Consider the following 12,953-nt stretch of genomic DNA (forward strand, 5'->3'; position numbering starts at 1 on the left):
GGATTTGTTACCAAAAAGTTAAACTTATTGTGCTCGAGCTCGAGAGCTTTTAGTTAATTAAATCAAATTGATGTGCAGAGATTTCTGAATGAGAAAAACCGAGTCGACTTTTGGATAATTGGCCAGAACGAAACATCGCATTTATTTATGGAATTATTTTAAACAATTCCAATCAGTGATGGCTCATTAATCGCAGCACTTCGTTTGTTGTTGGCAAGCAAATCAATCGACAGCCAATCAACAAATCTCCACAAAACACCAAGTCGAGAATGCTAATCACACGTCGCACACAAACGACAAAAAAAAAACGCCACAAAATAATCTGTCAAAGTGTCAGCGAAATTTGTCTCGACTGGATACGTAAAAAAAGAGATAGATATATACATATATATGTATATTGATTGGACATCGATACGGCTTGCAACACGCGACGCGACTCAACTCAGCTCGACTCGCAACGCAAAGTTTGCCTCGTCATTATCGCAGCTAATACGCCGATTACAAATGCCGAAATCGATTGTCAATTTGGTAAATCTGCATACACACAAAGACACTCGACACACACACACACATGCCTCCTCGCCTGTCACGCTGTCAATTTGTTGTGCGAGATTTCGTCGCTGTTTGCCACACTTCCCCCCTTCGTCCGCTGCTGAAGCGTGGCAAATTCTAAATTGCAATCTGATGTTTTGTGTTTTCTGTGGCTCGCTGAGATTCGGCTTTCAAATAAAAGTGTCAATCTTTTTGTTAATTGGCAAATGCCAACAGCAACAACAATAACAACCACAAGCAGTAGAAGAAGAAAAAAAGAAGATGAACAACAACATTCACACACATTTCAAGTTCTTTGCTCATCGTTAAAGCTTGAGGCATTTCCGCTCTCAGCCTTGAGTTCTGTGTTTCTTTTGCTTTTTTTTTAGGGGATTGGCTTTATCGGCTATTGGTCTTTGATGCGTCAGAGCTTAAACCCTTTTTTTCTCTTCGCTAATTAGCAGTTTTGGTCAACTAAACATATTTTGTCAATTGCACAGGAAGTAATCGAGAGATGCTCATAAAGCAATTACAATTACAATTGCAATTGTTCAATTGAAAAAAAAAGCAAAAGGAAGCAGCAATTAATATCTCTACTTCACTTGCCACTTGCAGCAACTAATTGTGAACGAACTTCACTTGTTAAAGGCAGCAGATAACATACAAAACCAACTCATAGAGTAAGCTACTGTGTTGACAGCTCTCTGGAGCAGTGTCAGTGTCAGTGACAACCGCAAAGGCAACTAGTAGCAAAACTTGTCAGTTGCATTGAAAACTGAACTACAATATTATTCACTTCACAAAACTGTTTACATTTACAGTGTAGTGTTTAGCTGCTGCTCATTTGACACCAAAATGGACATTTACTAGCGTGAGTACATACGCTGCGTATACTTGATATTATTGCAGCTGCTTTGTCGGCTTAATGCGAGCAATTAAGTTGAGGTTTTCACATCGCCCACACATTCACACATTCAGAGAGTTGCTATCCGGTTGTTCATATCCGGCAACCTACATGCAACTCTCTATATATAGTATTTATATCTAGCTAGAAATGTTGGTTGTAGTTTGTTTCACCTTAGGGCAGTCGTGCTCTAAGTGTTTGCTGTGTGCCTCAACTAATTGCAATTTGTGTGTGCAACTCTCTGAGTGTGTGTGTGTCTCTCTTTAGGTTCTGGTAATTAACAGAGGTACTTGATTATTGTTTTGGGTCTGACCAAAGCAGTTATAGCTGCCACTAGTAAATGGGAAATGGGAGTGGGAATGGGAATGAGAGCTGCAAATGGATTTACCAATGAAACATGAAAATTTCATTAGACTAAAGGTTTTCTTTTACTCCCTCTCTCTTTCATGTACTTTGTCACACATATGATGGCCCAAAACGGACAATGAAATTGAATTAGACAAAGCTCAATGCTCAGTGCTCAATACTCCAGGTTTGAAGCCAAGCCCACGCAGTAAGTTGAGCAGTTTCCATTCAACATTGAAGTTGTAGTTATTCTAAGGCATGTGCTAGGCTTCATTGCTTTATTAGAAGCGCGGGGAAGAAGGCAAACTAACTGGGATTAGCATGGCTGCACATCCACAGGTTCCAGATTCAACACACACACAACCACACACACACAAAGTCAGCGACCGGTTCCGCGCCTCGGGCTTAGCCACAGCCCCAAAAAGGCGCACACACTTGCGACTCCTTTCCTTCCCTCCCAAATCCCTTGCTCCTCTACTTCTGCTCGGCCGGCAGATGCGACGAAGCCAGCGAGTTGGCGGCGTTGTTCCTCTGTGTTTTTGTTTCCCACGCCAAGGCAAATATGCAGGAACAGCCCACAGGTTTAGTTTTATTTTTGCCAGCTTTTTGCCGCTCTTTTTTATTTTCTTCTCTGACTCTCTGTTTTTATACCCGCTATCCATAGGGTAGAAGAGTATTATAACTTTGTGCCTGCAGGAAATATACGTAAAAAGCAGAAAGAGGTATCTCCGACCCTATAAAGTATATATATATTAGATCAGTCTGGCCGTCCGTATGAATACCTAGATCTCAAAGACAATAAGATATAGAGAGATACTTATTTTCGACATCACTTGATAAGTTTGCAGATCGATATAGCAACCGTAATTTGGGTACACACAATAATAACTATAGTATTTATGATTCCTGAGTATTTGATCAGATCAAAAGTGTAGAGGTCATTTGGAAAATACTTTTGTGTGGGGAAAAACTCCTACTTATTACAGGTTTTAGTTAAATTTGGATGAGAATCTGATATACTTGGAACTCTACGGTATATTTTGAATGAACAATATCAATATACCAAATATAGCATTTAATATATTTTAGTGTTTGTGGTATATTAATTTGGTATAATTCATTTAAATACTACATCAAAACACCAAATGTGTATGTTAATTTGATATATTTTAAAAATAATACAGCACTGTTTTGCTTTTATTAAAAATGGATAGCTGGTATCTCAGAGTCGAGCACACTCGACTTCTGCTTTCTTACTTGTTTTTTATTATTTTCATTTTGGTGTTTTTTACTTGTGCGCTGCGCTTCGGCTGCGTTCCTGTGCGGATATTACAATTTTAGTATCTGCCGCTTTTTGCCTTTTTTTGTTGTTTTTTATTTGCATTTTATATGCATGTATTTCTTGATTTGCCTAGCCCCAGTCGTAGTCGCAGTCGTAGTCGTCCTCAGTCCCCAGTTGTGTCTCTTTCGCCACTTCAACTTTAGTTTTGCTAGCCGCATTTAGTTTCATTTTTAGCTGTGCGGCAAGTTTCGCCTCCTTTTGCCGCACACTGGTTCGACATTGATTGGATGATATTGAAGGTGGATCTCGCATAATTATAAGTTCTCTATATGCTATGTGCTGTTTGCTATCTGTTGTGGCAGCGATAATTGCTGGTATCTTTGCCTTTACATCGATGCTCGCCACACTGTGCCGAGGCACTTTAAGTGCCTTGTATTGTAACTAGCTATCTGCAGGCAGGCGTGCCAACTTGGCACGCCCCTCCAGAGATGTAACAGCAACAGCCACAGCCACAGCTATGGCCATAAGACAACTTCTTGACTCAGCCAACTCGGCCACTCCAACAGCTGTGCAGAGGAGGGACTCCTCTCTATATCTCTTGGCTGCTTTTGCTCTGCTCTGATGCCACAATGTCAAAGTAATTGGATGACTTTTCCATTGCGGCCACTTGCAACTCGTGACTCTTGACAAAATTTTTTTTCGTTGTTGTTGCTGCTTGAGCGCATATGCATCAATTGTCAATGGCAATGTCTCCTCTATGCTACCTCAAAATCATCTCTACTAGAAATCTAACCCCATTTGGCTAATTAAAACAGCACAAAAAAACATTTTGTTAGCAAAAGCAAATTATTAATGCTTGCGGTCTGCGGTAGACAAAATGGCTCCGATGATTGTTTGCTTTTTTTGTTTTTGGGGGCAATTAACGAAACCTGTTCAGCACTTGTCGTCGTGAGTTTATGAATATTATGCATGCGCCTTTAAATGGCGTTCACAATAATTAATCGCGTGCAACAAAATTTATTGTTATTGCCCGAGAAATTCATTCAGAAATCGAAGCTGCAGCATCAAGGTCACAAATTAATACACAACATATTTAAATGAACTAACAAATGTAATAAACATAAAACTTAATCTTGATTTCTTTATGGCATAGAGAACAAGTTTGAAGCGGAGCTTTAAAGCGCTATTTCTTTGATGATGACGATGATCGTAATGCCAAAGCATTTTGTTTGGCTGAAATCCGTGGCTTAGTCGCCCGTTCTAGTTGAAAGTAATGACACAACGCAACGGCAACGCGTAGTAGAGACATCCGACTAAGCAACTATCTAACAGCTTCACTTTGTGACAAGCGAACAAACAAAAGCAGTTAACAAACGATGACGGCCAAAAACCACTTTGAGCGTACAGCAGCAGCAGCAGCAACAACGACAGGCAATTCCTTTGGCTTTAGCGTTAAGCACGAGATATGGCCAAGTTAAGAAATAACAAAAGAGCGAAGCAGCTGAGGAAGGCGAAGCAAAGTTGCGACTTATGAAAGTGCACGCATTGCATTGTTGTCATCGTTGTTGTTGCAGCGTATTGGCAAAAATAAAATGCAACAAAAAAAAGGGTGCAAAAGTTGCGCTGTGGTGGCAGACAGCCAAAGTCGAAGCCAAAGCCGCTGCTGCTGCTGCTGTTGCTGTGTTTGGGGCTGATCAGTAAGTCAGCATTTGTGGAACTTTTTTATGCAGGCGCACGCCCATTTAGCGGGAACTTGGCAACCAACAAACAGCCAGCGCGACGCATTAAGTGGAGAAGTGGTAAGTGCATTGGAGACATGCCCCAAAAAAAATACAGCCAGCAAGCGAGCGAGCGAGAGTGAGGGCATAATTCGTAAGCTGCGAAACGTGTTTACACACGCAAATACTTGCTTAAAAATAATACGGAACATGCATTCAAACAAAAGCACAGGGAAGAAGCGACAACGTGCAGAGCAGTGCAGAAAAAAAAACAAAACAAAGCATACAACAATACAAACAACAATCAGACAGCAGCAGCAGCCGAGCAGGAAACGGAAAGAAGTTCAGGCGAAGCAGAGGAAAGAGCTGCATATGCCACGCACTCCAGTTCTTCTTGTTGTTGCCACTAAATAGAAATATGCATTTTGCTTTTTTTATACAATCATATTTTATGCGTAAACGCCGCAAGCAGCAGCAGCAGCATAAAAGAGAAATACATGTGTAAGTACGATGCATAAAGTTTTATAGTTGCGCATCTGCGATATTACGCATACGCACGGTCGCACCACTTGAGAGCTAAATCAATTTTTATGGCTTGCTTGCTGAAGACGACATGTAAAATACTATATATGTACATATGTGTAATAAATACCTTAACAACCCAGTAACCCTTGTTTCAATTACTACAAATTATTGTCTATAATTGATGTTGAGCAAATTGTTTGTCGTGCATAAATTGTGCAAATATTAATTAACTATGCAGCCGGCCATTAAATCAACATCATAAAAACTGTGCCTCGTTATACTACATACTATTTTAAATACACCCCATATTTACGATGTAGTTTTTTTCTTTTTGCTATTTTTTGCGCGTTTGTCGTCAGTCAATCATAAAACACGCGCATTACCTTTATTTGCTATTGCTTTGTTGCAAATGGTTAGTTTGACTCGTTGCATACACATGTATGTATTATTAAACACACACATTCATAAATGTATAAAGATATATATATAGTAGTATAGTGCTTGCATATGTATAATAATTGCATTTCAGTTAAATGACTTTGTTGATTGCATATTAATGCGATTTTATATTTGAATTTAACGTGCGCAAACTGAATTTCAAACACTTGCCAATTCAATATGCGAAAGAAGCGAAAGTGCCTCAAGGTCTGTTGCTGGAGATCTACAGATTGACGTTAGATAACGACGAATAACGATTTACACATTTCAATCGATTGATACAGAAAAGTGACTACAAGAACAAATGCAAAAAAAGTCAATACTTAAATTTTCTTAATCATTTTAAACAGCAATATAAATGTATACATGAAGAGAACATGATAGAATTTACTGATGCGTTGATTTAGGCCTTTATAATGAGTGTTATAAATTTTTATTTTTGATAATTTTTATTTTTATTGTTCTCTAATTTGTAAAATAAATGCAACATTTTGTTATAATCGAGTATTGTCATTAGTTAAAAGTGAAATACCAATTAATATCAAAAAGCTACTACTATATGTCGTGCATTGCAATTTTAAGGTAATTTAAGAATTTCCCATAAATATTTTAATTGGTTTTGAACACATCAAAATTTGTAAATTTATTGTTCCGTAATTTCATAAATTATTTACCACATTTTTCAACAAATACATTTTGATACAATCGAATTTGTTGGATGCACAATAATATTCAAAAATGTAGAGGCAAATTCCCACATTTAATTGTTTGAATTATGGTTCATGTACGTCATCATAATTTGTGCACAAATAATGCTCAAGTTTGGCATGGTCACTTTTAATATGCGCTGTACACAATCAAAGCAAGAACAAATGAACCCATTAAATGCCAAACGACAGCGACATAAAATGCAGGCGAAATAAAACACACACAAATTGCACTCACCCAAAAAAAAAGAGTATTAAAAAGAAAAAAAAAGGAAAACGAAGGCAGCTTGCCGACAATTTTAAAATTTTAAATGCGCGCCCATTTCCAAGAATTGCAGACAGTCAGAGGGCGAGACAGAGCCGGAGGAAAGAGGTAGAAACAGAGGCAACAACTGCTGTCGCTGCTGCTGCAACAACAACAATAATAATAATAATAATATTGAGAACAGCGAGCTGAACACCCCTTGCAGGCACTGTATGTGGCACCCCGGGCTGTGAGCGAGAGCTGAAAGAGCTTCGAGAGGGGCACGCCTTAAAGCGATATTTACAACATGTACGACAACCGTTTTGCAGGCATTGAAAATTGCTGTGTGCTCTGTGTTGTGCTGTGTGTGCTGAGTGTTGTTGTCCCTAAAACGTGACCCAGCCAAAGATTGCAAAAATTGTCTAAAAAGGCGCTGGACAGCAACAACCACAACAGCAACAACAAAGTCAACAATAAACAGGCAATAACAACAAAGCACACTTAATGCCTTTTTAATTAGATGCAGACACTTTGTTGCATTCCAAGCAGCGCGCTGCACAGCGAATACATTTTGTTGTATACATATATATATTCTATATGGATCCATATCATTGCCATATATACAAAATATATACATATGGAGTGTGTACGGCTTTGATCTGCATACAAAATGCAAATTACAAATCAATTTCGCGTTTCAAGTTTAATTTCGTTAAATTCACTTGGCAAGCCAAATGTTATCATCATAATTTTTCGCGACCCACGCTCAAGTTCCACCGTCGATTTGCATATTATAAATAATTTATTGCCACGAAAATATGTTTCGTTTCGTTTTTTTGCGCTATCGCAGCGAACGCAAAGTTTTCAGACTCAGCTCACTGAGTGACTTGATTTGCATAAAAGCGTTTGCCATTTGAAATTGCCAGAGTCTCTTCTCTACTCTACTCTCTCTTGACTAGATTCATACTCACTTTGGAACTGAGTGGCCGTTGTCTCCAATATGCCCCGCAGACTGCTTGTGTGATGATGCAGCAGTTGCTCGAACTTGTCCGATGCTTTGTCGCGTAACTCCAATTCCGTGGCATTGTTGCAACAGTTGCCACCGCAAATGGCGCCTGTAAAAAATGCAAAACAAAAGAGAAATATTAAGTCATAAGTTAAAATTGGAAATTTAGTTTTCTCAATGTCAGCAGCTAATACATAAATCGTATATATAATCTTCAATCGTCTGTGGGTGCGTCCCATTTAATTGTTTTGTGTGGCTTAAAGCTGGCGCCACCCAAAAGCAAATACAATGCGTGGGCTCAACTACATCAAATGCTCTTTAACTTTTATTGTTATTTTGCTGGGCGTGTTAATAACTTTTAAATTGCTTGGTAATTGCAAATTAAACAGGCACTTTTAGCAATTAAAACGGCAAATATTGTTGCCACAAATTTAGAGCAGACACAAATGCAAATGCGAATGCATCAACAGGTTATGCAGCACCCTTAAATACAAATTGATTCACTTAAACGAAGCAGCAGGAAAACAACAGTGAAATGCTTTGAATTTATGGCCTACATTCGTATGTGTTAATAGTTTTTACTGCCGACAATTGGAGATGGGGACAGATAACTGGCTGTCACTGTGCTGAGGAGGGGAAGAGGTAGAAGGAGGGAGAGACAGTGGCTGCCACAGCGTGGGTTGCTTGTCACGCAGTTCATGACAACAAGCAAACAAACAAACGACAAACGACACAAAATGCTTTGAGCAATCGACTTATATGGCATAAGATACATCGCTCTCTCTCTGTCTCTCTCTTTCGCTCGCTCTGCCTATTTTGTCTTTATAGTTTATAATTTAAATTAATGGCTTTTACATGACGTTTATGTGTGTGCGCTGCACCTAAATAGCAGCCTTTGTCGATTAGCCTGGACCATCTGTTGTGGCCATAAAATTAGCAAATGAAATGAGTTTTGACAAGCTAGCAAACGGAGCAAACAGTGGCTGCCCCCAGTTATGCATCATCTGTGACAAACAAATATCAATACGAATACTCAATGCCTTGGCTTGCAACCGATACTTGCTGCCATGACACATTTATTTGCCATGTCATGCATTGCAAATGGCAAATGGAAAATAGGAAAATTGAAAATGGCGTTGCAGCGAAATTTTGCAAAGCAACCAAAGCCAAACACGCAAGGCCAACCACGTTCCACGCAAAAAGTGTCAAGCAAAATGGAAAACGAGGAAGGCGGCTTCAATTGAGTGTGCTCGACTGTGAGATACTCGCTAAAAGTGCAGTATTATATCTAAGAGATACCAAATCAGTATAGCAAAAAATACTAAAATACACCAAACCGTACATTTGTTATGCTGATATACTAACACATTAAAAATATACCATTGATAACACAATATAAAGATACTGACATGTACTCACTAAAACGGTATCATACCAGAAATATACTGAATCAGTATACCAAAAAATATTAAAATATAGTATCGCATATATTTGGTATATCAATATATTAATACATTGAAAATAAACCACATATAACAAAATATAAAAATACTAAAATGTAGTGAAGACTTTATTTGGTATATTGATATACTACTATATTTGAAATATACCATACTTTATGTAGTCGAGTATAATAGCCTTTTACCTTCTATGGCTAGCGAGTATAAAAACAGCCGCGCTGAGTCACAATGCAAAAAACCAATAACGACAACAAGTGAATCAATCATTCGATTAGGCTGCATTCATTGATTTATCAAATGGCCGACTGCAATTTTCCATTTTCCACTGTTTATGCATTTCTTGCGTGAATTTGCTGCTCGTAAATCAACCAATCAGCAGGATGAACCACGGATGAGGCACAACGTTTTAGTCACATGGCAACAGGCCAGCATTTACTCTGCTTTTCTCTCTTATTGCCCAGGCGTCAGGCAGTCTAGCTTGAGTAAAAACTGACTGCAAAAAAATACGAAGCTGCTTCCGCAACGAAGCAGCTTCCTGTTGCAAGGCGAGTGTCGCCTTTGTGGCTGCAACCGAGTCAGAGACAGAGACAGAGTCAGAGGCAGAGACAGAGACCGAAACTGAGGCTGTAACTTAAACCTGTCCCGAGCAAACAGTCGCTTCGCTCTCAGAATCCATGCCATGGGGAATGCTCGCTTCAACTTCAGTGAAAATTCAATTGAATTGCCACAACGTGGAACACTTACACACACACACACACTCATACACATATCCTGGCCCAGAAAAGTATGCTATGGCAAAAAAATATTTTTGGCAAACGCGTTTGCCAAATTGCAGCCGAAACTGAAGCTGGAGCTAAAGCTGACTCTGAGGCCGATGCTGTAAAAAATGCAAATCTCATGCATGGCCAACAACTGTGCCTGCCAAAAATACGAGCACACTTTTTGGCCGTGACCGCAAGGCATATGTGGGGAGGTGGGGCGTGGCATGGTGTGGCATGGCGTGCACGCCTTAACGCCCACTCGACAGGCTTTTATGCACTTTTCATTCTGACGCTGCTGCTGTTGCTGCTGCTGCTGCAACTGCTGTGGCTGCTGTTGCGGTGACAGCAGGCAAAACAAGAGACGAAAATAGACAACAGCAGCAGCAGTAAAAGCAGCAGCCGAGAGCTGGCAACGTGTGCGAATTTGTTTACTGTAATTGTCTATAGGCATGTTAGAGGGCGTAACGAAGGCGTCTCGTTCGGTTCTAGGCCATTGTGTTGGTTGGATTACACATACGAAAATTCCGTTGTCGTCTTTTGCCATTATCAGACTTGGCTGTGAGCCAAGTAAACGCTTAGCCCGCAAAGCACTTGGCTCTGAGGCAGCTTTACCATACCTTGACATCGTTTTGCACGTCCTTCACCTGCAACATTCCCTTCTCCTTTCCTCCTCCACCTCCTCTCGTTTCCCTTTAAGACATATGCACTATTTTCTCTATATGCGTTTTCAATTTGCACAAAATATATTCTTGTGTGTGAATGTGTTGAAAATCATGAGTCTGTTTGCCGACAGACCAAATGCTAAAATGCAGAAATGCTTAAAATGGGAAAATTGCAAATGGAAAATGTGGAAAATTGCCGCCGTCAAAATGTCGGAAAGTTCTACTTGCCTCATTTGTAATTACGAGTAGTAAAATGCTTGCCTAAGTACAAACGTAAACTTTTTAGCTAGAACTGAAACTGAACTTTCAACTATTTGCCGCGCCGCTGTTTGCAGCAACTTCAGCAATTATTGTTAGATTTTCCTGGTTTGCAATGTGGCTGCCAAGACACAATCCGATATATCGAGTATATATATCATAAATATTTCAAACGGCAGAAAATATAATAACATTTTTCTAGTGAAATTTATGGCCTTGATTGAAAATCAATTTCATAGCAACAAAACAAACAAACAAGAAAACGGAACACAGAGTCACGGAGTTGAGGCCACTATCGAGAGCAAAGCAGGCCGGGCCAAGAAGTCAACTATTGACTAGGGCCATAAATTCAAGAATGAAATTTATAATCAACAAAAAAAAAATGAAGGAGAGAGAGAGAGTAAATAATGCACAACTTATACTCGATACTTTTGCTGTGTTCTTACGACCTATGTACAAATAAAAACATCCGCCTTTGCTCCCTCCCTCTGATAGGGCTGCGTGTCAAGGCGCGTTTAATAATTGTTATCACAAATCGTTGACTACTTGTCAAACACCAACAATTTGTGTGTGCAGCGGCCACTGCGATAACAATTAAAGTCAACAAAATGCGGCGAAAAGAAAAGAAGAGAACAAACTCTACACCAACTACTACCATATATACTATATAGTATATCAAAGAATCGGGCAACACTTTTGCTCTCTTTCGCTCTCTCACTCTCTATTGATATGCTTGAACTGCTTTATTTTACTTTACTTTACTTTTTTATGGTTCGTTGAGTTTACTACTTGTGGGTTGTAGATCGTCATCACAAAAATTGTGGCAGATCTTTATAAGAAATGTTTCTAAATCGGTTCGATGACCTCTTCGTACATTTTGAACTCTTGTTTAAACGTTGCTGCTAACTGAACCTTAAACAGCATTTGCCGTTTTTTTGTTATCGCAACTATTTTCAAGTATCTTTTATCAGCGAGCTGATAGACAAAATATGTGCTAAGATTATTTAAAAAAAAAGGTTCTGCATGTAGGCCTATTTAAATGTGACATAATTGTAGTTTCATTTTCATTTTGCAGTTTGCAAGACTTAAAAAAAAAACAATTAAGTAAGAAAGGAGTGGAGCGAGTGGAGCATGTTTGGTAGTGAGATATCCGCTAGCCATATTAAAAAAAAGCAAAGCATACATATACTGAAAAATATAAAAATATACCATAATGTACCAAATAAACCAGATTGTCAGCGAAGACAACTAGGCCTATTTGAGCTGTTTGATTATTATTAAAAAAAAAAACAAGTAAGAAAGCTAAAAAGCAAAATATACCTAATTAATATACCAAAAAATATCACAATAAATTAAATTTTAAATTTGCTATATTGATATAATACAATTAAATTTCCTGATAGAAAAAAAAGTATACTGAAGTTTATATGTGGTATAACGATATACTATTACATTCGAAATCTACCATAGAGTACAAAATATACCACATTGTCAGCGAAAGCAACTAAATATATTAAAAGTGAACGAATTAATTTTCATTTTACAGTATGCAAGTTTGTTTTGGCATTTTGTGATAAACCAAATTACAAATCATTGAAAATTTAATTAAATGACTTTTTGCAATGCTATCAATATCAATTAACAATTTGGCTAAAGTAATTGCGTTTGCGTCAAACGTGTTTGGCAATTCAATTGACAAGCTTCTGACTTTTAAATTGAATATTATTATTATTACGTGTGTGTCAAATGAAATTAATATTAAAGCAATTGCTGTTTAAAGTTCTTCTTCACATTTGGTTGACCCACAAAATACGTTCCAGGAAGTTGCAATCTTGTCTGCTCAACACGCATATTTATTTATTGTATATTCAATTTGTTGTTGTTTTGCATGTGCATCGTCGTCATCTTCGTTGTGGTTGCAGTTGCAAATGCAATTGCAGCTTCACATTTCAGCTGCCACAACGAACGAAATCCCAACAATTCAGCTGATAAATTGTTAATGCGCGCATAAGATTTCAATTTGTGTGGCAAATACCGTGTGGCAGCCACACACACACACACACACACATACATACACACACGCACAGACATGTATGGAGATTGTCAGTTACA

At 38.5% G+C, this 12,953-nt stretch overlaps 1 protein-coding gene across 1 annotated transcript in view; it reads right to left on the reverse strand.

Moving 5' to 3' along the window:
• The window catches only part of LOC133846343 (division abnormally delayed protein), a 72,864-nt gene that overhangs the window by 3,687 nt on the left and 56,224 nt on the right, over window positions 1–12,953 (reverse strand). Inside the window, exon 2 of the mRNA XM_062281279.1 lies at window positions 7,666–7,809. Within this exon, the coding sequence (XP_062137263.1) occupies window positions 7,666–7,809 (144 nt within the window). The remainder of the gene's footprint in view (window positions 1–7,665; window positions 7,810–12,953) is intronic.

This window comes from Drosophila sulfurigaster, chromosome 3, assembly GCF_023558435.1.
Source record: "Drosophila sulfurigaster albostrigata strain 15112-1811.04 chromosome 3, ASM2355843v2, whole genome shotgun sequence".
Classification (NCBI taxonomy): domain Eukaryota; kingdom Metazoa; phylum Arthropoda; class Insecta; order Diptera; family Drosophilidae; genus Drosophila; species Drosophila sulfurigaster.